This window comes from Penicillium pulvis, assembly GCF_028828015.1.
Source record: "Penicillium pulvis strain IBT 33274 chromosome Unknown contig_10_segment0_segment0, whole genome shotgun sequence".
NCBI lineage: Eukaryota > Fungi > Ascomycota > Eurotiomycetes > Eurotiales > Aspergillaceae > Penicillium > Penicillium pulvis.
The window spans coordinates 1,597,480-1,620,759 of record NW_026643071.1 but is presented as its reverse complement, the minus strand read 5'-3'; the positions used below and the strand labels follow the sequence as shown (position 1 = coordinate 1,620,759).

The 23,280-nt window shown below is 43.6% G+C and overlaps 9 protein-coding genes across 9 annotated transcripts; 6 read left to right on the top strand and 3 right to left on the bottom strand.

Annotated features, from left to right (window-relative positions):
• Positions 1–6,567: 6,567 nt before the first annotated feature.
• N7503_000636 (ribonuclease III) lies at positions 6,568–7,590 on the bottom strand (the record flags this gene model as incomplete). The annotated part of the gene is made up of 1 exon (XM_057060197.1): positions 6,568–7,590. One exon carries the CDS (start codon positions 7,588–7,590, stop codon positions 6,568–6,570), a length of 1,023 nt encoding a protein of 340 aa, XP_056927120.1.
• Positions 7,591–7,933: 343 nt separating this feature from the next.
• N7503_000635 (mitochondrial 37S ribosomal protein mS33) lies at positions 7,934–8,436 on the top strand (the record flags this gene model as incomplete). Its single annotated transcript, XM_057060196.1, has 4 exons — positions 7,934–7,966; positions 8,026–8,234; positions 8,291–8,340; positions 8,408–8,436. 4 exons carry the CDS (start codon positions 7,934–7,936, stop codon positions 8,434–8,436), a joined length of 321 nt encoding a protein of 106 aa, XP_056927119.1.
• A 592-nt stretch (positions 8,437–9,028) lies between these two features.
• N7503_000634 (U2 snRNP complex subunit CUS1) lies at positions 9,029–10,758 on the top strand (the record flags this gene model as incomplete). Its single annotated transcript, XM_057060195.1, has 2 exons — positions 9,029–9,085; positions 9,139–10,758. The coding sequence occupies 2 exons, from the start codon at positions 9,029–9,031 to the stop codon at positions 10,756–10,758; spliced, it is 1,677 nt and encodes a 558-aa protein (XP_056927118.1).
• A 263-nt stretch (positions 10,759–11,021) lies between these two features.
• N7503_000633 (uncharacterized protein) lies at positions 11,022–11,754 on the top strand (the record flags this gene model as incomplete). Its single annotated transcript, XM_057060194.1, has 2 exons — positions 11,022–11,041; positions 11,091–11,754. 2 exons carry the CDS (start codon positions 11,022–11,024, stop codon positions 11,752–11,754), a joined length of 684 nt encoding a protein of 227 aa, XP_056927117.1.
• A 401-nt stretch (positions 11,755–12,155) lies between these two features.
• Positions 12,156–12,593, top strand: N7503_000632 (uncharacterized protein; the record flags this gene model as incomplete). Its single annotated transcript, XM_057060193.1, has 1 exon — positions 12,156–12,593. The coding sequence occupies one exon, from the start codon at positions 12,156–12,158 to the stop codon at positions 12,591–12,593; it is 438 nt and encodes a 145-aa protein (XP_056927116.1).
• Positions 12,594–12,944: 351 nt separating this feature from the next.
• On the top strand, positions 12,945–13,878 carry N7503_000631 (uncharacterized protein; the record flags this gene model as incomplete). The annotated part of the gene is made up of 6 exons (XM_057060192.1): positions 12,945–12,966; positions 13,017–13,075; positions 13,123–13,189; positions 13,266–13,471; positions 13,523–13,785; positions 13,842–13,878. 6 exons carry the CDS (start codon positions 12,945–12,947, stop codon positions 13,876–13,878), a joined length of 654 nt encoding a protein of 217 aa, XP_056927115.1.
• Positions 13,879–14,539: 661 nt separating this feature from the next.
• On the bottom strand, positions 14,540–15,995 carry N7503_000630 (integrase zinc binding domain-containing protein; the record flags this gene model as incomplete). The annotated part of the gene is made up of 5 exons (XM_057060191.1): positions 14,540–14,978; positions 15,040–15,179; positions 15,235–15,289; positions 15,340–15,462; positions 15,529–15,995. 5 exons carry the CDS (start codon positions 15,993–15,995, stop codon positions 14,540–14,542), a joined length of 1,224 nt encoding a protein of 407 aa, XP_056927114.1.
• A 1,838-nt stretch (positions 15,996–17,833) lies between these two features.
• N7503_000629 (putative cytokinesis regulator (Byr4)) lies at positions 17,834–20,856 on the bottom strand (the record flags this gene model as incomplete). The annotated part of the gene is made up of 2 exons (XM_057060190.1): positions 17,834–18,390; positions 18,453–20,856. The coding sequence occupies 2 exons, from the start codon at positions 20,854–20,856 to the stop codon at positions 17,834–17,836; spliced, it is 2,961 nt and encodes a 986-aa protein (XP_056927113.1).
• A 766-nt stretch (positions 20,857–21,622) lies between these two features.
• Positions 21,623–22,927, top strand: N7503_000628 (uncharacterized protein; the record flags this gene model as incomplete). The annotated part of the gene is made up of 4 exons (XM_057060189.1): positions 21,623–21,758; positions 21,814–22,028; positions 22,090–22,396; positions 22,491–22,927. The coding sequence occupies 4 exons, from the start codon at positions 21,623–21,625 to the stop codon at positions 22,925–22,927; spliced, it is 1,095 nt and encodes a 364-aa protein (XP_056927112.1).
• Between the last annotated feature and the right edge of the window lie 353 nt (positions 22,928–23,280).

Sequence of the window (23,280 nt, the reverse complement as noted above, 5' to 3'; positions counted from 1 at the left end):
GATAAAAACTCTTTATAGTAAACTAGACTAGTAGACTTTATATAATTAATAATCTACAGTTAGTAAAAATGGAAAGACCTTAGATTTATTTAGACTCTATTAGCTAATAAAGAAAGGTCTTATCTTCTTAATCTTCTTAAAATAAAAGAAAGATATTAAATCTTTATTCTTAGTAATTATATTTCTTAAACTCTAAAATATAATATAATTCCCTCTTAAGATAATATGATTATTATATATATATTAGTATACTCTTTATATATTTTATAATCTCTTAAAATAGATTATCTTATAATTCTAAAATATATATATAAAAAATCTAGTAAGCATATTTTATAGACTAGATTAAACTTTACTAATGTATTAGACTTTCTTAATACTTTTTTAAATTATATAAATTAGAGCCTATAAATTAGAAATAATTAAAAGAAGCTTTATAGTAACTAGCTTAGTCTTATATAATTTAATCTAATATATATTTTCCTTTATATAATAGACTTTTACTTCTTTATTATCTAAGCTATTGCTAGGCTTTTATTTATTAATATAATATATATCTTATATAATAATCAGATAGTTACTAAATATATAGTATCTTATCTTGATAATAGAATAGGACCTACCCTAATAATAGAAATAGAATCATATTAAGTTAATAAGAAGGGCTAGACTATATAAGAATAACTATTACTATATATATAAATTTCACTCTTTATATTTAATTAAATATTATTACTTAGAAACTATAGTTATAGCTTTTTACTTATTCTATACTTAAGATATAAATCTCCTTTTTAAAGATATATACTTAGTCTCTTATCCCTTTATATAGATCTTAAGTATAGGTTTAGTAGGCGCTTATCTAGTACTACCTAGTAAGGGCCTACTCTATAGTTACAAGTCTATATAAGACTAACTAATATTAGTATCATCTACTAATTCTTTTATTTAAGTAAGTTAAGTAGAGAAAAGAAAAGAAAGATCTAGATAATAGATAGCTTATCTAAATAATATATATATATTATAGCTTTATACTATAAGAGAAAAGATAATTATCTGTTTTCTAAGATAGAATTTATAAGATAGCTTAGATATCCTAGAATAGTAGTAAATAAAAGTAATTTAGTATCTAGATTATAAGTAAGTTCTAGGCTTATCTAGAACTAGTCTATAATATAAAGATATATAGAGTAATATTACTATAAATTACTTACTTAGCTCTTACTTTCTCTATATTAAAAAAGAAGAAAAATCTCTCTTTTTTAATTATGTTTCTTTAAAATTAGTTTTATTTTACAAAAAGTTTATTAAAAGCTCTAATAAAGAGTCCTAAAAACAAGAGAAATCTAAGTAGAATCTAAGAAGCTAAACTTATATTAAATAGAAAATTAATTATTATATCTATGATAATTTTTATTATGTATAATTTAATTATTTATAAAATACTTGAGTATAGTAAATAAATACTAAAAAATCATTATTTAAAAGATTAAGAAACTCTATTATTTTGATGTTTCTTAAATTAATTAGGAGTTTATAGTTTTTCTTAAGTTCTATAGTAAGATATTAATAGAAGACCTATATTTATCTTAATATAATAACTAAAGTTAATATTCTTAGTCTAAAATTTATTTAGAAGTAGTATTTCAAAATTTATATAAAACTTTAATATCTAAATAGTCAGAAATCTCTTAATTCCTGATTATAGAGCTTTTATTATATTTACTATCTTAATATATAAAGATATAGGCCTATATTATCATTAAAAGATATTTAAACTATAATTAAAGTCTTATTTTATTACTAATAATAACCTTCACTAAATTAAAAATTTATTGATAATTATAAAAGAGAATATAGTACTTTAAAAAATCCTATCTTTGTAATTATCATAGCTTACTAGTGTTATTAGTAGAGAGAAAGAGAAATAAATCTAAAGTAAGCTTAATTCAAGATTAGAATAATATTATAAATAATAAACTATTAATTCTATCTAATCTATATAAATATAAATCTATCTTTTTTTGAAATAGATTTAGAACCTTCTAGAATTTTTTGAATAAATAATTAATATAATTCCTTATTTAATTAATAGATAATAGATTAAAATTACTTTAAGATTATTTAGTAGAAAATCTTAAAACTAATAGATTTCAATGTTTAAAAAATCCTATAAGAGCTTCTATTCTTTTTATACTAAAGAAATATAGAACTCTTTATTTATATATTAATTATAGAGATCTAGATAGGATTTTAATAAAGAATTAATGTCTATTATCTCTTATTACTTAGATTCTAAATAGATTATCTAGCTCTTAATACTTTAGTAAAATTAATATATAAGGTATATATTATTAAATTTAAGTTAAAAATAGAGATAAGTATAAAATAGGATTTTAAATCTAATATAATTCTTTTAATATATACTTATATTATCTAGATTAATTAATATATCTACTATGTTTTAGAACTATATATATCTATATTATATTATATAGAATTCTAGATAAACTTTTTTATTTACTTAGATAATTAATATTCTTAAATTCTCTAAAATAAGAAATATATATATAAGTTATATTGAATAAGTACTAAAGTAAAGTACTTATAAAAAGCTTAGCTATATATTAAGCTATTAAAATATATCTTATGTTAATCTAAAGCTAAATTTCTTAGATATATTATCTTTATAGAGAGTAATTTAATAGATTAAGAGTAAAGTCTAGCTTATTTGAACCCTAAAATTACTTATTAGACTAAAAACTAATATTTAAAAATAGGTCATGGCTAGTATATTATGCTAAGTAAAAGAAAACATGGAATTTTTGTCTTATAGTATCTTAGTCTTAAAGTTTTACTAATTTAAAAGTAAACTATAGTATTTCTAAGTAAGGGCTATATGTTATAATATATTATTTTAGAATATGGTATTATTATTTGAAAGAACTTAACTATATAATTAAAGTAATCTTAGATTATATTAATTTATATTTAATAGTAATAATTAGCTTGTAAATTATACTAGGAAAATATAATAAGAGAAATGGAGGAATCTTATCTCTTTCTTATAGAAAACCTCTAATTAAAGATTTTAGTAAAGAAGCTTATTCTAAAATTTATTAATATATTTTAAATTCCAGATTAAATTAGCTAATAAGCCTATTAAACTACTATATTTATAAAATATCATAGAATCTATAATATCTTTTATATTTTATTATTTAAATTATAATAATTTTAAATATAAAAATTAAAATAAAGTAAAATTATATTATTTCTACTTCTAGAAGGTAAGAATTATGAAGAAATAAAAGAAGTTAAAGAAAAGATAAAAATTAATAAAGAAGATTACTTTTTATTAAAATAAAAAGATTAGTGTTCTAAATATAATTAAAACATACTAAAAGTAAACATTAATATACTAGCTTATATTAATAAATTTAAAATACTAAGGAAATACATGTTATCCTACTATCTTTAATTAGTCTTATTTTTATCTTATCTCTAATTCAATTCTATTTTACTTTAATCTTAAATATTCATTAATTCTTAAAGATTATCTTCTTAACAATCTCTATTAATATTAATAGACTTTTTTTTATCTTAGATAGTAAAAATAGCTTATTTAATCTTTTTTCAAAATATATATTTTATAATTAATTAATAATCATATCTAATTTTATCTTTTTAAAACTAAAATAAGCGCTTATATTAAAGTATAAATATTATAACTAAATAGTATTAAATAATATTCTTTATATACTAAAAAATGTATCTTTAATAATTTACTTTAGGATTTTAAGAAAGTAAAGTATTATTACTTTATTAAAATTAAATAAATTAACTTTTTACATATTAGAATTACTATTTTCTTTACTATTAAATTATACTTAAGTATAATAGATTATTAATAAATCTTTAAAGCTCTAATCTAGATTATAGATTATATACTTTAATCTATCATGAAATTAAATTTACTCCTATTCTAGGCTTTTTTGTAATAATATTAAAATTAGCTATATATCTTACTATTCTAGTATCTATCTAATTATGAATCTTGTAAAGAAGAATATAATAATTAACTTATTAAGATTAGTAAAAGCTTTAATTCTAGCTATAATATCTATTATAGTTTTAAATAGAGTCTAATTCTTTAATTAATTATTAAGGTATAATATATACTATAATTATATTATAATAATTACTCTAAGGTAGTGAATTTTAAAAAATTATAATATAGATATAATACTAAACAAATTAAAAAGTGAGAGATAGCTAAGAATAAGCTAAAAATTTTAAAGTTACTATATATTATATATTACTAGAATCTTCTTTAATATCTCTTTCTTAACTTCTTATTCACTTTCTATATTATTCTCTAACTAAAAGTAATATTAAAAGAGAGAATATTTATTATAAAAAAAAGATAATTATCTAAGATATAAATTATAAAATACCTTAGATATCCTAGAATAATACTAAATTACTTCTAATCTAGTATCTAGATTAAGAGTAAGCTCTAGATATACCTAGAGCTAATCTATAATAAAGAGATAGATAGAGTATAATTATTATAAATTACTCACTTAGGTCCTACTTCCTCTATATTTAGGAAGAAGAAGAATCTCTCTCTTTTAATTCTTTTCTTCTTTAAGAATTAGTTTTAGAAATAATATGATATATAATATCTTAGACTTTAAATCTATACTATATTAGTACTATTTTATATTTTATTTATTTCTCCTTCACTATCTTCTTACCTAGCCCTTTTATTCCTTACATAAATATTCTATGGTTAACCATTATTCAAATTGAACTATAAGACCTAAAATCAAATATAGACTATAAGATACCGATTCCCACCTATTATAAGCGAGTCGCGACTTCGTAACTAAGTTAGTAAAAGCCTTATATAGATGCTTTTAGAAAGACATAAGCCATGACTCTACTCCTCTGCTCTTGAAGCTTCACGGAATTCCCACCATAGGACTAATTAGAATCTAGGAAAGCGGCGTTGTGGGAGTCACCTCCTGGTTCGCGTTCTATGGGCGGGGCTATAAGAAATCGGGGGGGGGGGGAAATATGTTACAACCCTTCTAAGGGGCTTCACGACATGGGCTTGATGTTATATTGAATAATCAATAGCCACATCCATGGAGCAGAGAGATTAGACACGGCCATGTAGGTCATCTATAGCACCTTTATTCAAATATGCTTGGTTTCTCTAGAACTTCTAATGCAAAAGCTTCCTGGTCAGCCTCAGTGAAGGCCGGAAGAGGGTTTGCACCAGATCTACGAAGCCAGCAATTGAGCAAATCCGAGTATTATTCTACTTGCTCCCTATGTATTCACTTCTTTCCGAACTCGCAAGCCGACAATCTATGTCATGTGTCGAGAATGCGAAGGGCTATGATCAGTTTTATATGGCCCTCCACGGACCACGTCACCACGGTAGGCCAAAAGTAGGAATATTTATTTTGGAACATAGTTTATCAATCAAACTATAGACTTGAAGAACCTCGGGACAAAGCCCCTAGCATATTAGTAGGCGACGGGGCGCATTCTAGCCATGGTTTCAATCAATAATGCTCACCAGGCTATACCATAATCTCTTAGTGAGAATACTACGTGGTCAAGGTCATAATGGCAGAGAACAACTTTAGGCTGAAGCTTAGTGAGATCGAGCTAAGATAATATGAACATGCCCAATTTCCTCAAACTCTGACTGGGGGACAGCACCATAATTCCCTCCATAAGGATAAGATGACGCTGTCGGTTGCTCATTGTGGCGAGACATTCCTGTGAAAACCTCTTATTATTTAAGTAATATCCAGTCGCAGGGCTGCCGCTGCCAGTCGAAGGTCTACCGAGCTCGACAGAGGAGTCTAAGTGGTAAGGAGTCGCCACTTGACTCTGTGCCAGGGTGCTAGGCTCTATATTGCATCAAGGCGGACGACTGGATCTACCAGTCATTTTCCATGTGGCATGATGCAGACTGCCCAAGACTTTCTCGAGAGTAATGGCGTGCCGGACGTACTCAGTCACGGTGTGCCTTAGTTGCCTTGTCGTTGCATCAGTCGTGGTGCCGACATCGAGTACCAATGGAACAAGATCAAGGAGTGGAGAGTGCGCCAGGTGTTGCAAACCTTTTGCGATTGTTATGATTGTTGCGACCGTCAAGTCTCTTCCCAGATTCCCCAGTCGTACAATAAGACCTGTCGAGTATCCGAGAATAAACTTGATCTTGGATTGAATCAGGAACGTGCATGTATCAAATATATCGAAGCTAAGGGTGTAGGTAAGCTGACTCCAGTCCAACTGCATGTTAAAAGATTACTGAGAGTACGCTCTTAGGTCCTTTCCCTCCAATGTCATGAGGTGTTAGGAGATAGAGGAAACTCCAGTCAAAGGCCACTGAGAATATGGAGGCAAATAGATGTAGTCGGTTCTGGACAGGAGGGCATATATAACAGCCCTTTCATACATCGGGAGATACACCCTGTCCATGGATCATAGGTAGGGATTTACTGAAGTCATTAGACAGAGGGTCACAGTTTGATTTGATTATTATTTCCCCGTCATCGCCTTCTTGGCAGCGATGACTTGAGAGATCAGTGATGTATTCAGTAGGGCAGTTCGAGCGGCTTCGTCCCCTGCCTCCACTTTACTAGAGCCTTGCCCTGAGCCAAGATGCGTTTTTTCCCAGCCCCAGCCTGTGAGATAGACCCCAATGAAAAACATCTGAGTACCGCTGCCCTTTACTTGAATCGGATCACGCTCCGGGAGATATTCCAGCTTGATACCTTTGCCCATGACTCTCTTTGCAAGCTCCTCCTTAGAACGTAACTCCGCTTTCTGATGCCCTAACTTGTCTAAAAGTGGCGACCACAATCCGATCAGCCACTCTTCCACCATCCCATAGCCCTTTTGTGGATCAGATAATACGACCGCAGCCACATAAGCTTCGAAAATATCGCCTTTGGTCTTTACCCATCGTTTCGGCTGGTCGGAGTAGGTCGCTGGGACCGATGCTTTATGATCAAATCCATATTTCTCGGCAAATTTCGCAAGCGTCTCATTCTTGACTAAGCCTTCTCGAATCTGTGATATTCTCCCAGCAGGAATGCCCGGAAATCTCTCCCACACCAATTTGGTTGCTATCAGTTCGATATATGCGTCCCCCAGTACCTCTAGTCGGTCGTAGCTGGCATCACTTGACTTTCCACAAGCCGGGTGCATAAAAACAGCTCGCTGAAGTAAAATATCCTGAATCGGTGGCAAGCTAGGCATTCCGGATTGATTGCGCTGTGGTTTTGGGGTTGAAAACTTGGGCTCTGCGCCTTGAGAAGCTTGGCGAGATTCATGATCAAGCACTAAAGGCCCATGTGAATCCTGAAAAGCGCTATACAGCATTGCTATCGCTTGCGCAATTTTAGGTTCAGCCTCGGTAATCTCGAGATCATTTGTTGCTTCTTCAACGAGGGTCTTTAGAAGAGACAGCCGAGAGTTGCTGCTTGAGGCGTGGATCGGACGATTTTCTCCTACAGGATTCGCAGTTTGGTCCTTCTCCGACAAATGGCTGTTCTTCATACCACAGGTTAGTTATATCACAGGCGAGACCGACAGAGAATTTCTGGGGAGAAGATAGTCATAATTACCTTGGATCGTTTTGTGCACGGGTGGGATACATTGCTGCCCACAGAAGGCGCCGATCGTTTGGAGCTCATGGCGGAGAAAACCTGGTGTTTTTCTTCTTCTCCAATTCAGATTGTATTCGGAAAGCAAAAAGGCCGCTGGAGCAATTTGAGATTCGTTGATATCATCTCCAGTGGTGGAATGATGGAAACGGTCACATGATCAGAAACTCTCGACTTTCAACGGCACCAGTCGGCAATCTTCCTCGTTCCTTCGCGTCCACTGCAGCACCGTGAAGATGTCTCAAGGCCGGTTATTGGACCTGGTCAAGGTATGAGATTCCCTAATAATGTGAGATGCTCTCTAATATTAATTTTCCTTCACCCACAGTCACAATGTCGTATCTTCTCGCTCAACTTCAACCCGCAAAGACTCCGATTGGGAAATAAGATCCTCAGACAGCGACTTCGTGGCCCTGCACTTGCAGCATGGTACCCCAAGCAGGAAGTGTCTTTCCGCGATCTCCAGAACACATACAAGCCTCTTGGATTGACGACTTTCGACGAGGCTGAAGATGACCGAGAGGAGGCTATTCAAATGTGGGTACCCTCCGGTCTTATTACCCTCTTGTTACCATACTTAATGATTTGTCCAGTGCAAAGCTTCGAGGAAAGGGCCGACCGAAGAAGAAGCGGACCGCTGCAGGTAAGATTGGCCCTTATACAATGTCGTCAATCTTAGGAGATGCCCTAACCAGTCTCTTCCGTATTAGAATCCCGATCAGCAAAAAAGAAGAAATAGATGTACCACCGCCCGTGGTGAATCGAACAATGCCGTCACACCTGGTAGTGTGTCTCGGGTTGCGAATAGGACGAGCTCTGCAAGAATGGAAGTATGGAACGGGATTTCACCGGTCAGGGCTCTTTGGTCGCCTATCATATCTATCTACTTGTGTTCAAGATCTCGCCTTTGGTTGTACTATATACACACATGTACTTTAAGCGTTTATCATCATCTACATGTAGAGAATTGGACCTGGTCTTCCACAGAACATCCCTAAGCTGGTTAAGGACAGTCTTATTCCGTCCAGCAAGGCTCTAGGATCGGACTTAAATTTCAATCAATAAGAGCTCATATGTATACCTCAAAAACACATTGAAAGAACTCAAGATCCACAGACTTCAAAGGAAACATTGACCTCATGAACTCCGTACATGCAGCTGGGGTAAAGGCGGTGAGTGCTGTTGAACCAATCAGACTAAATCATTGGCATTTTATCGCGACTTGGTCTTGATCGCGACTCATCTCTTAATCCTGCGACAGCCAACTTCTTTCCCCACCGGTGATAGCTTTTCGATCAAAGAAAGCGGAAGCTGCGGCGTCATCAGCAACGATGAAACAAAGCAAGAACCAACTTCGGAGGGCTCGGAAAAAGCTTCAAAAGGCAGAGGTGAGTTTGCGCCCCTGCTTCCGAATGCCTACAGGCGCTGACATATTTCCCAGGCTGTTAGCGAGGCGACTGAAGATACACCCCAAGAACAACCAATCCAACCAGCTACAGTCTCTGATACCCCGAAAGCACCGAGCGCCCCCGCTGATGGGGCTTCCCTCGAGGAGAACGATCCATTATGGGAGATGTACAAGGGCATCGTCAGTAAATTTGACGAGACCGCCGGCGAGGTTGCTACAAACAAGGATGCCGAGAAGCCAGAAGTCTACTTTAGCGACGCAGATGATATCCCGGACGAGGAAAATGAACAAGAGCCGAAGATATCGAAAAAGAAGCGCAAGGAAATGAACAAGTTATCGGTGGCCGAACTCAAAGCCATGGTTCAGAAACCTGAAATTGTGGAATGGACAGACACATCTGCGAATGATCCTCGACTTCTAATCCACATCAAAGCCCATCGCAATGTGGTTCCGGTTCCCTTACACTGGTCGCTCAAACGGGAATACCTTTCCTCTAAACGAGGCGTGGAAAAGGCGCCCTTCGCCCTCCCCAAGTTCATCCAGGAAACCGGTATCGCAGAAATGCGTGATGCCGCTTTGGACAAGCAGGACCAGTCGAGCCTAAAGCAAAAACAACGGGAAAGAGTGGCACCCAAGATGGGACGGTTAGATATCGACTACCAGAAGCTATACGAGGCGTTCTTCCGTTTTCAAACCAAGCCAGAGCTGACTCGATATGGTGAGATTTATTACGAGGGCAAGGAATATGAAACCAATCTCAAGCACCTTCGCCCCGGCGAGTTGAGCGACGAACTCAAAGAGGCCCTCAATATGCCACCGGGGGCTCCTCCGCCTTGGCTCATCAATCAGCAACGTTATGGGCCACCTCCCTCCTATCCTGCCTTGAAAGTCCCTGGTCTGAATGCACCACCCCCACCAGGTGCGATGTGGGGCTATCACCCTGGAGGATACGGAAAACCTCCGGTTGATGAGCACAACCGACCGCTTTATGGAGGTGACATCTTCGGGGTCTTGCAGCCCCAGCAAAATGACCAGCAGGGAGAGCCGATCGAGAAAGATCTCTGGGGAGAGCTACAGGCATCAGAGGAATCTGAGGAGGAAAGTGAGGAAGACGAGGATGAAGACGAAGAAGACGCCGATGAGGAGGAGGCTGAAGCTGGGACCCACTCTCCCAGTGGCCTGGATACTCCAAGCGGTATGGCCTCGGCGGCCCCGTCTGAATTTGTGGGCACAGAGAGTGTTGCCGGAGAATTTGACGTCCGGAAGCACCACCGGGGAACAGAGACTGAAGAGACCGTTCATCCCCGGAGCGCATATCAGGTTATCCCAGAGAAACAGACGAGTGTTCAGGGATTTTTCGGTGGAGATCGAGCCTATGATCTCAGTACGTCCTCCGGCAATCCTCCACTTCTTGGAGTCGATGACCAATCCCGAAAACGCAAGAAGCCTGGGGATGTGGACGTCTCAGTGGACCTGGATGCGATTCAAGCTGGCGATGGTCTCAGCAAAGAGAGTCTTCAAAACATGTACGAAGTTCAACGACAGCAGCAAAACCAGCCGCAATGGGGATTTCAAGAGGATCTCAGTGATATGATCGCACAAGAGAGTCGCAAGCGATTGCGCAAAGAAGAAGAGCGACGGGGCAAGCACTGAAGCTCACTGTTATCTCTCTGATTATATTTGCTTTTTTCTTTAACCCTGAAGGATAACCCTGATAGCTTTACAAATCAAACATTGTCCCTTTTTCCCGTTAATGTATTAATATTGATGTTGATACCCATAGATATTGTTCTGAAAGGTAGTTTGATGTACCGAAAGTGGTTTAGCTTTCTCCCGTATCTCCGATCTCTCCTTGGCAACATCATCATTTTTCCTTTTCTTGCACCAACATCTCAAAACTTCTCCACCCAGTCATCATGGATTGGGATCGTAGAAGGTATGTACCGTCTCATCCACCGAAAGTGACTTTACTAATAGGCTTGCAGATTCGATGACCGGCGAGGGGGGAAAGTTATCGACCGGCTGACCGACCAGGTCGGTCACCCTCGCGAGGATACGACCCCCGACACCGACGCTCGCCTCCTCGGAATCGATCTCGCCTACGTGGTGATACTTGGCTGCCATCTAGTCGAGGCTATGGACGTCCAAGAAGTCGTTCTCCTCCCGATTACCGGCGTCGCTCCAGAACCCCTCCCTTCCAAGGCCGAGGTTTTGGGCCTGGTTCGTACGGGAGAAGGCGTTCTCCTCCTCGACGATTCTCTCCGCGGAGAGAGGATCGACCCCGATCCCCTCTTCCATCATGGCGCTCCAAGTCTCCTTACAGCGAAGGGCGATCGCGTGACGTATCTCGTGGCCGCAGCAGCCCAAGGCGCAATCGAGATGCGTCCCTCGGGAGTCAAGATTTGCGCCCAATTCGGCGGACTACCCCTCCCAAAGGCCCGACCGGTGACAGAAGCATCCGAGCCGTCTCTCCGAGAGCGCAAGTCACCTCTACGCTTCGCTCGCAGAGCCCGTCTCATGCCCTTCCCCGTCGAGACCTGCCTCCGGACTTCAGCCGGGCCCGACCTTTTTCGCAGTCTAGGCCAGTTTCGCCTGTCCATGTTGCGCGGCCCGATTCCAGTACTACATCACGGCGGTCCTCTCCAGTGACGGGTCCGGACCGTCGCCCAGCGACTCGCAAAAGCCGTAGTCGATCCCCTATTCGCTCTTCGCCTCCTCGTCGACCTTCTGGGCTCTCGGGGCCCCAATTCTACCGAGATCGCGATTCGACGCGACACCCAGAGGCTATCCACTCCGAAAGGGGACCCAGCAATGCGGATCGCCCAGAAAGTGAATTGTCGCAGCCCGTTCAATCCCGATCTGGCAGTCATATTCCAACACAGCCAAGGAATACAGGGATTCGCCAGTCACCACCGTCAGGGCCATCCCACGGACCTAAGACAATACCCTCACAACCTCGAGGCTCTCATAATACGTCCTTTCTATCGGCACCAACCCGCCCACGTCGTGGCCCCCCCGGTTCTCGAGACGGGCCGTGGCCCAGTGCTCCGATGGCTCGTCGCGGACCACCTATGACTGCACCGCACCCCACTCCTTCTGGTCCTCGAGCGTCCTTCACCCCTCCGGTGCCTGGAGGAAACTTTCGTCATCCCGGATCCCGACAGAATAGTACTGCTCCTGTAGTATCCTCCTCGCCCGTGTCTAAACCTCCAAATCACCTGGTCGGACTGTATACTCTGATCCCAGGTGGCCGGACTCTACCATCGGCATTGGATGGGGCAACGGAGAAACGTCTATCCCAACTTGAGTCTGACCAAGAAAAACTACTTGAGCAGATGGCCGAGTCCCAACGATTGAAGCGCGCAGGACTCCGTGATTGGGATCGGCTGGATCATGAAAGCTCCATCTGTGCGCTCAAGAGCGATTTGGCCGAAGGACACTTACAACGTATGGCAGACGAGGCCATTGGAGGTGGCATCCCGTTCTGACGTGGCCAATGTGATTTATGTATTTGTATCAATTAGGCGTTAACCTTGGCTTTTTGGGGGGTTCTTATGGTGATATGAGGAATAGGGAATATGGGAAGCATGGAATACGGCGTGAATCTGATGAATTTGTAATTTCTTTTCTCATTCTCCTTTCTTTTAATGTGGGAAATTGGTTTCTATTACATTCAATCCCTCTATCTTCATCTATGAATCATATACATTAGGGTGCAGGTTCCGGTTCCACTCTTAAAGTGCCGCTTGGCCCGCGTGTACCTGATCGGCAATGTAGCCCCTTCCTGGTTTCGTGTCAACAACTCTTCCCTTTACAACTCCTCTCAGCTCTACGCAATCATGAATCTCTTCAGGCTTTTAGGTTAGTTGCTTCTCTCTACATCATGCGCACCATACTGACTTCAATCGCAGCCGATTTCTCCCATCTGGCCTCTATCTTCGTTCTTCTGCAGAAGATGAAGTCTACCAGTGTATGTCAACTTCTGGCCTTCTTACGCCTATCGCTAATGGATCATAGAGCTGCTCCGGTCTATCTTTCAAGTCGCAAGTCCTCTACCTTCTGGTTTTTGTCACTCGCTATCTTGGTGCGTTCCAACGTTCCCAGTTGGAGGCTCTTGAAATTCGATGGAAATGCCATGCTAACGTGGTCACGTTATTTAGATTTGTTTTGGACTTTCTTCGATTCGCTTTACCTCACGACCTTCAAGCTCCTCTTCATTGGCTCCTCCGGCTACATTATCTACCTCATGCTGAACGATTACAAGCCCACCCATGACCCGAACATTGACACCTTCAAGGTTCAATACCTTCTGGGAATCAGCGCGATCCTCGCGGTCCTTTTCCCGCACGACTATCGGTTCTCCGAGGTTGGTCTACACTCTAAGACATTTGGCGCCCACGTGTCTAATAACGAATAGATTCTCTGGACCTTCTCGATCTGGTTGGAATCCGTCGCCATCTTGCCGCAGCTCTTCATGTTACAGCGGACGGGAGAAGCCGATACAATCACCACGCACTACTTATTCGCCCTGGGTCTGTACCGGGCCCTCTATATCCCGAATTGGATGTACCGCTACTTCACCGAGGCTCACTTCCAACGATCTTTCCAACCTGTCCCCATCATTGCTGGCATCATCCAGACCTTACTTTACTCGGATTTCTTCTACATCTACTACAACAAGTAAGCCATGATCCGCGTGCCGCGTGCCCAGTCTTGCCAATGCTAATCGTTCAAAGGGTGTTGAAAGGAAAGCGGTTCTCCCTTCCCGTCTAAAAAAGAGGTTACTGGAAGGTATACGGTCTTCTGAGCTTCGTGAAAGAGTTTCTTCTCCGTGGCTTGCCCTCGCAAATGCCGGTGTATAACTCTAGGGGCATGGGCCTTGGAGCAATCCACCTAAGATAAGCATGTTCCGCTTCCTTCCCTTGGTTTTGAATGTTTGATCAATCGGATCTGGTCTACGAATGTCATGACGCCTTTCACATCGCTTCAGCTATACGAATATGCTTTTAGATTCGTATTTCGTACGCAAATGGATACCGCTGTGAATGGGAGCGGTTTGGGCAGCTTCGCCCATTACCAGGTTAACCGACACCTTTGGTATCGGGGATATTCATTCCCCCCAATTTTTGTTTAAAAAAAAAACGCACGGAATGGTTATATTTAGATGTATCAATGTTTTCAATGCATTCAACTTTTCTACATTCAGCTTTTCTACATCGTATTGATGCCTTTTCTCCTTCTCTCTTTGCTTCAGATCCCCAGGTCGAACAAACCACATACTCCATACCCATTATCAAAACCGAAACTTCACTTTTTAGAGGGGCGATTGGGTTTCGTGGGAAATGACAGTAGACGAATTTCAAAGGAGAGAACGCATGTCAAAGAATGACCTCAAGCAGTGACCACATGGCCTTCAATATCCAGCTCCAAGTGATCAGTACTCACGCTGAGGAGGCGGACCATAGGATGGACCATATCCGGCGGTGTAGCTGAGTTGCGAGCCCGGTACGGAAATATCACCGAAATGGTCTAATGATCCTGTCATCGAGTGGGTGAGACTGCCCATAGATCCATGGGCTGGCCGGATCCCAGGGCTCAAGGTGGACCGGCCCTGTAAACTTTGGTGATTCTCAATCCACCCATGACCATGCAACTGGCCAAAGTAGTCAGACTGGGCCCGGTCAATGGATACTTGCCCAAACGTTGATTCCCGTCTTGAGATCGGGGGTGAAGGCAGTTTCGGAGATCGGGACACCCGATCTAGGCGGGGGGAGCTTCGCCGAGAACTGGGGGGTGTGAGACGAGATCCCCCACGACGCACTTGACATGTTGGACAGATCTTCACGAAGCGAGAGATCAGTTCCTTTGGAACCCTGGAACAAAAAGAGATGTAGTCAGTGGCCAAAGCTCTCGGATCATTCTGGGGAACCCTACCAGGAGTAGATGCGTCGGACTTGAGCAGAGGTCTTATCCCGTCCACCATGTTGGCATTGCTTGTGCGCCTGCGTCAGGATTTTGAAAAGTTTCTCGCGGATGGCGACGGGCTTCCCCTCATGGCAGATCATCTTGCGACACTGGAGGATTTGATTAGAACTATATTGCAATGGCATGCAGACGCATGGAACCTACATCGGCGGTTCCGATCCCGGCACTTTGGAGTTTGAACATCTTTTTAACCCAGAAGCTATGAATGGATCAGTCTTGATCTTGCGGGACGGTTGTGAAAGAGCGTACCGAAACTGAGCGGATTCAATCGCCGTATCTTTCGGTTCCATTAGCACGTTCTTGATGTTTCGCGCCCTTTTGGCATGAATTAACGCCTTGTCCTGTTTCTTCACCGACAATTCATTGACGTAACTGACCCGAAGCCACACCATTAGCTTCCAGATCGTCAGAGCAGGCTATCTTGGGGCGTAGACATACCTCTGCATCAATTGGTCAAATTCTTTGACATCCGGGAACCCATCCAATGGAGGAACGACAGCTTCTGACAGCATGGTACCCTCGTTATGAGATCCTTGATCCTCAATCTCCGTCTCACTGAGAGCCTCCCGAAGGGGCAAGTATCTGGTAGGCAGGTATCGTGGCTCTGGCATGTATTGTGAAGACGAACTGTGCAGCCTCATATCATCAGAGGGGGGCATTGAAGGAATGGTGTGATCCGGATACTGCAAATGCTGTATGCCAGCAGAGAGGCCAGATTGTTGCCCATAGGAGGGGGCAAATTGAGATCCATAAGGGGTAAACGAATGCTGGGGGAAATGATATGAGCCAGATCCTGTCGTGTTGAACTCATGACCGCCTGTATGGCTGTAACTTCCAGGAACAGTCATCTGTTGGTTGATGATATAGCTATCGTTTCCTTCATTCCGTCTCGTGAAGTTGCCCATTGTGTTAGATGCTTTCCAGAATCAGGTCAACAATTCAATGTTCTCACGAGTACACGAAGATTTGGTATAGAGTGGAATTGAAAGAGGGAAATGAATAAAGAACGAGTGAATAGGGAAAGAGACAAAAAGATATCACAAAGTACCCAGTGAAGGCGGGTGGCTCAATGATATAGAAAGCGAGACAAAGGGTCAGGATGAAGACGATGATTATGGGGTAGCAATTGCATTAAAAAGGACCTGCAAGACGCCCCCCAGACCAATCTTGCAGGACATGACCGATGCCCAAGAAAGTGCACGAGACCATGTCGAAACAGAGTAGGGTAGAAGCAACAGAGGGTATCCCTGAAAGCCAGACTGCGAAGATTCCACAGAAAAACAAAACAGTAAGTCAAGCAAAGCTCTGTAAGGTACGGGGTATTACCCAGGTCTGCAAGGTAGGAAAGTCGACATGGAGGAGAAACAGGTAAAATCATCGAAATCAAAAATACATTTTCACATTTCTGAATTGGTTTTCTGGCCCAAAAAAAATTAAATGAAAATAAGAATAAACCAACAAAAAGAAAAGAAAGCAAATGTCAGAGGAAAATAGAGAAGCAAAGAAGGACTAGGGTTCGTGGTCGAATTCTTTCCGACCCGCCGAGGGGATTGAAGGGTGAAAGCAGGCTGATACGACAGCGCACACAAGCAATGGTGATACGGATTCCTGCCTCGATGCCCGGCGCCACCATTTGCCTCATGGAGAGCCACGTTGGGCCCTGTCGAGGCCACCTATAGTAGGAGAGTGGGGGGGGGGGAAGAAGGGAAGATCGGCCCCATGTCAATGGTGACAAGCACCCGGGGGGCCAAGTAGGACCTCCCCGATTATGACGGCGGAACAAACTCCCCGGGAAACGAACAAGAGGCGAACGTAGAGCTTTGTTTCTGCAGGTTTGCCTTCGTCAAACAAAAGTCGGGCTGGAGATTGCTCCGGCAAAAGTCCAAACATGCACGTAGCCGTCCGTAAGGAACATGGATTGGGAGAGAACTTCCACTGTACGGGCTATGCAGAATGGGCATGAATAAGGCCGAAGAATTCCCCCACCGCTTCGTATGTCATGGTGATTTGTGTTCAGTTGGTTAGGTGAGCTGTCAGGGAAACGCTGGGGCGTGACCTTGACGTGGCGTCGATGCCAGGGCATGGCGGGATTGGGTCTGATGGGCAATCAAATGCATCATGCGGGATGACAGGATTGCATGCGTTTGGCCCGACCGCGACAGGTGAGACACCGTGTTCAAAGGACTTGGCGGCCGGACCCTCGCAGCACCGCATCTGGGCCAGTCGCGAAACCGAAAAGGGGCTCGAAGCCAGCAGGAGTTATACAATCTATCACCCGGTGTCACGCTGTTGCTTCCCGAGGATCTCTGGGAGAGCTGTCAGAAAGGACAGGAGGAGAAGCAGAGAAGCGCGCGTATACCCTGGAAACACCGAATCCGAGTGGTTTCGGATCTGCCTGGGGTGCTGCGGTTGTCGATCATTGCAGCATGGATCTTCCTTGTTCATCGAAGCAAAAAAAAATGCAGGTCATGGAGCATAGTTGCCGGTAACAAACTGTATATCTCATAAGGGGGGAAGGGGAAGTAGTACAAGCAAAAACTATCATGGAAGAGAGAGAAGTTCTCAGGGAGTTTCTCATCCCCCCTTCCTCGCATTAGGTGCAGTATGTACTATGGGAAAAGACACAAATATAGTTACAAAACAGCAAGAACCGTAAATTCGTGCTGGCCAGTTTCATCAAGGCCATGAAAGACAAGGGTCTTCGCGTCATTAGTTCGTGTATCCTCCTCTTTAAGAGCTCCTTTTATACTGTGGGATGCTCCATACCATCAGTCAGGTCACGGATCGCCCATCGCCAGTGAGTATCACCTCCACGGTCAAAATCGATCCACTTGTCGACTTTCCGCCTCCATTTCTCTTCCTCGGCTCTTTGTCGGCGGATGAATTCGGGGCCCACGTCAAATTCTTCGGTGATGGGCCCTTCATCGGAAGATTCGCCTGCACTCGGATCATCCCTGGCGGTATTAGGGGTGGAGCCGGTCACGGTCTCGGGGTCTCGTTTGGTGCCGATGGTTTTATCATCCAAGTCATCTAAGCCTGCAAAAACATCGTCCTCGTCTTCAAGGGCGATTCCACCGTGCTGTCCGGATGCAAGCGGCGTGGCTCGAAGCCAGCACATGCGCTGTGGATCAAAAATCATCCCACCGACCGCCTGAGCATTATTCGCAGCACCTACATTACTGATAAGAGCTGGAGCGGGTTTCGGCGATTTGGGGGCAGTGGCGACGTCAAACTCCTGCACAAGGTTTTCATTACCTTCCCAACGATAAGTGTCGGGGTTATAGTGCATGCCTCTCACGGCTATAACGTTCAGTATTAGTTTCTGTCCAGTGCCAACGGAAAAGTGTTGATGATGCTCTTACATTTAGATTCCTGCACCCCAGATCCCATAGGCTTGATCAGATGAGGCTTGGATTGCGGTTTGATTCCACTTTTGCGGCTGCGAATCGGCGCGGCAATTGGGGATATCCGAGGGATGGGGTGGGCCTTCCAATTAGGGTTAAAAGAACCAAGTGGGGTTATGTCGCGATTGCGGGGGTTCATGGATGCGATCCGCTGCTCTCGCGCATTCCGGGAGGCATTCGTGTCTCGGGCAAACCGTGGCGTAGACGCCAGAGGCTTAGAGGCCGAGGGTGGTGTAGAGGATTGGGTCGGGGATTCGCCAGGAGGAATAATGCGGCTCTGGCTCAGTCTGGCGCGCACTGATCGGGGGGCACCGCGGCCGGCAGGGTTCTTGGTAAATCTGCTCTCTGTTGAGACAGACGTAGGCAAGTCGTCAAAGGATTCTAACTCGGTTCCATCTCCAAAATTGCGCCGTCGAGTTGGTCGGGTAAGTGTGCGTTTAGCCGTTGGGCTAGCACTCTCCGTTTTGCTGTCATCGAGGCTCAGGCGGAAAGATTCCGGTCGATTTGATCGCGAAAATCGAGAGAAGGTGCCTTGGGGGCTAAGTAGGTCACTGGAGCTATCAGAGTTGTGGCGGCGAGGGGGGCGGTATGTTTTGATGTTGGCATGCTGCGATTGCCTTTCCGATGCGCCTGCTGGAATGAGCGGAGCTGGTGTCCTTCGGCTGGATGTTCTTCCAGCCACGATGGTGCGCTCCACTGGTGTCTTTGGTCGGTTTACCGATGGACGAATAAACCCATCTGGATGAGATGGCAATCGTTGCGGGACCTGAGCTGAAGTAGCGGATGCAATGCCACGAATGGAAGGTAAGGACCTCTTCGTTCGCAATTGTTTGGGAGGAGCACCGGAATCGCCCACGGGAGCAACGGCTTGGGGAGCTCGTGCTCCAAGAAGCCTTCGGCCTGCAGGGTTTGGGTGTGGGGAAGTTGAAACCACACTGGCAGACTGGATACTAGAAATTGAAGACTGGGACGAATGCCCAAGGCGGGACTGGGGTCTTTGGAATTTAGATATTGGAGCACCACTTTCTGAAACGGTCTCCAGATGAGTCGAATGGTTCCTGTCATGGCCAGATAGGCGTGGGATGCGAGTATTCTGCCGGGGGGAGCCTGCTGTGTTGACTGCGCCGGTACCGGTAGTGGTGAAGGTCAAGGTTGTTGAAGACCGCCTTGTTGGGCTGGCTGGCCACTCTGTCTTTCGTTTCACATTGGGGTTCAATGTTAGTTTCTTGGATGCGAAAGCTCTCCCGTTGTCAACCTCGATGCCAGAGAAAAAGTCATCCGACTCCGACGACTTCAAAGCCTGCGATTCTTGCTTGGCTTCTGCGGCATCATTCTCGGTGGTTTCCTCTTCTCGTCGTTTGAGGGACGCGGTAAAATCCAATGGGCCATCTGGGAATACTAGGCCGTCCAGACCATCCTCTTCACTTTCCCCGGTCAGACAACTTGACACACTAGGGCTGGCGATAGATATCGAGGAACTAGGAATCGAGCGGCCATCGCGGGCCGTCCCACCCACTCGGACACCTATGCTCCCTTCGGACCATTCTAGATCAAAATCCTCTAGAACGGGGCTAGAGATGCCAGTGGTATCTTTTCGATTTGATAGTTTCAAGGGTTGATAATCCGGCGGCAACTCGAGGTCTTGATCAAAATCGTCTTCCTGTTCCATATTTGGGTTCCTTCCGGTCACCTTGGTAGCAATCTTCTGTGGGGATCGTGGGGTGGGTGCTTTGATGGTTGGAACATCCCAGTTGATAGGGCCATCATCGTCATCGTCCCGAAACCGGTCTAGATTTCCCAGTGCTGAATGTAGGCGAGTTGAGATGTTCTCATTCCAAGAAGAGGAAGCTGTAGACTTCACCGGACTTGTAACTGCTGAGCTTATCTGTCTGATTGATTCTGGAAATGTCACTTCTTGAGCTGTTCTGAGTTGCAGTATGGCATCCGGGCCCGGGAGCTCTACATCTTCAGACCAGTCATCTACAAAGCTCCTCTTGGGCTTTCGAGTGGACAGGCGTTTGATGGCACCTCCAAGAAGAGCAGAGCTAGGTATATTGGCGGGGATCGGGATCCCTGCGTTTTTGGCTGAGGCGAGAGCTTCTTCTTTAGCAAACTCATCATCGTGCAAAGGAACCTGCCAGTCTTCGTCTCCAACATTCGAGTCCAGATCGGACCGAGCAGACCGCCGCGACGAAATCGAATCGCGATGTCCTGATGGCCGGAATGAAGAATTGGCCATCGATCCTGTACTAGATGCCGCACGGGATTGAATGCCCTCGATGAACTGCAGATCATCATCATCATCCCAACATTCGATTTGCTCCTCCTCCTCCGGTCGTATTTGGGGAGCCGTCGACTCCATTGTGAGCGGCACGTGTAGTTGATAGGGTAATAGTGTCACACTGGGCAAGTTTAATGACTAAGAAGTAAACTCCGTGCTTTGCGGCGCTGACACAAGTCGAAGATGGGGCGTCATCCCGTGATGATAGGGCGGAATGAATGCAGGGTCTTTCTCTTTCTCTTTCTCTGTCTTCGCTTGCTTGCTTTGATGGTCTTTTGATTGTCACCCTTTATCTTTTTATCGCGCGTATGTAGGTGAGGGTGGCTTCTGGTGAGTTCCTCAATTTGAAGGGGTTGAGGAGATAGACGGTATTCGGGGTTCAGGGGTAATGATTTCAACGATACTTGACCAAAAATCACCCCTCCCGACAGGAACCCTAGGAAGTCAATAGATGTTGGAATATTCCAGAGACGGCGCGGTGGAAAGAGGCTGGAAGAGAGGAGAGAGAGATTCCCGGGAGAGGAACGTGCTAGTGGACGCGGTGGGGAACTGCCCACTGTAGGATTCCCAAGACCTCAGCTGAAGGCAACTTGGATATCAATATATATCCATTGTACATTGTCAGGAGCTAATAAATAATAATAAAAAAGTAATTAAGATCATTCCCGATCTATTTTGAAGGGATAATACTGCCAGTTTGAATTGTACTGGAACCATGGTATATATATCCAGAATAGATGCCTATGCGGGAGCATTGTTGCCTGGGCAAAATGATTGTCATCAAGGACAGTTACCACCATATAGAACTCTTCCCAACCCTGGAATTGCAGATCATTTACCAGTCCAAATGTCTCGAGTTTTGCGGTTCGCTCGCTCGGACGAGCAAAACGAGTTCATTCTTCTCCATGTGGTGAAGTTGGGACCAGCTCCACTGGACCTCACCCTCACTGCCACTGAAGGCGAAAGCCCATACACAGCCAGGGGTAAAGTCTTCGTGCATGATCCACATCACTACTACGATCATTAATACTCGCATAGTACAAGAGTCTCACATAAAGGAACTACGCGCCAAAAACTACCAGGGCGTAGATGAAGAGTGGACGCAGATCATCGCCCATGTGTTGGGACAAGGCCCCCCTACCCAGCAGCTGCCAGCATTGTCGGGCGTGGAGGCCTCCACTCACATCACAGATCCGGGGGAGGAGAACAAAGAGATGGTAATCACAATTCGCAAAAGGGTCCAATCTATCACGGTATGTGAAACCTCCCAGGGGGCAAGCTACATATACATTCTGACTTCATTTTTGTTCTCAGCAAAGGCTTGGTGCAATCATCCTCAAGCAAAATGATGAGCAAGCGATAGAGCTGTTTGAATGGTCGGGTCTTGCTGCCGCTAGGGCCGGCGAGTTGGAAAGTCAGGTCATTGACTTGACGGATCGACACCGCGCTGCAGTGGACACGGTACAAAAACTGGAAGAACAACTGGAGGAACTGATACGGGCCAAATCCCAGCATGAAACCCAGCTGGTGGCTAATTTCGTTCAACTGTTGAATGAGAAAAAGCTCAAGATACGTAACCAGCAACGGCTTCTAGCATGCGCAACAGCCGACCCCACAAAAGGTATGCTCCCTTCACTCGGCCCTACCTGAACTTTCTGATAAGACTGTCAACAAAGTTACCTATACCTAGCTAATACACACGCCCTGGGAGCCAGTCTCAGAGATACAAGCAGCCACTGCGAATGTCCATGCAGCTGGGGGAGAGCAGCAGTCTACAAAACGAAATGCTCATGATATGAGTGATGGAGATGGTGATACAGAATTCGAGAGAATGGACATTGATCAAGGCAAAGGCGAAGATTCCTTGATTGACCAAGACACTGACGCTGAAGGCCAATCTACGCCACAGCAGCTGGAGGAAGGGAATGCGACCACGGATGATGAGTCCGGGGACCCAGAGACAGCACAGGCGCCTGCCGATTCAGATCAGACCAAGGAACTGGAGGGTTCATCGTCCAAAACAGCGGCCCCGCCACCGCGCAGAGAGCTACCTTTCACCAGACGAGAGCCATCGGCGAAGGCAGGGGCAGCCCCTGCTCCCAATGAAGTTGCCGAAGAAACTGCTGGAGAGACCGATGATGATGAGCTATGATCATTGCTGCAGCCATGTACACCAAGAGATGGTTGGTTCATGTTGAACGATTCAATCAAAATTGTGGACATGCAAGACCTAAATTCAAAATAAATTGACTGATTCCAGCAGTAACAGTAACCTCTTATATGGCAAGGCCTAACAGTATACAATCGAGGCCCATGAATGCAAGCCTTGCGAAAAAGTCGTTATCTCAAACGAGCATGTGTTCTCCGAGACGGAAATAGAATTTTGTGGGTCTCAATCATTTTATGTACAAGTCAACCCCGACCGATTATTCCCAGGCAACATCCGGAGAGTGGGCGAAAGAGGTCAACCACGGAAACAAGATGAATCGGCGTTGAACGTGATGG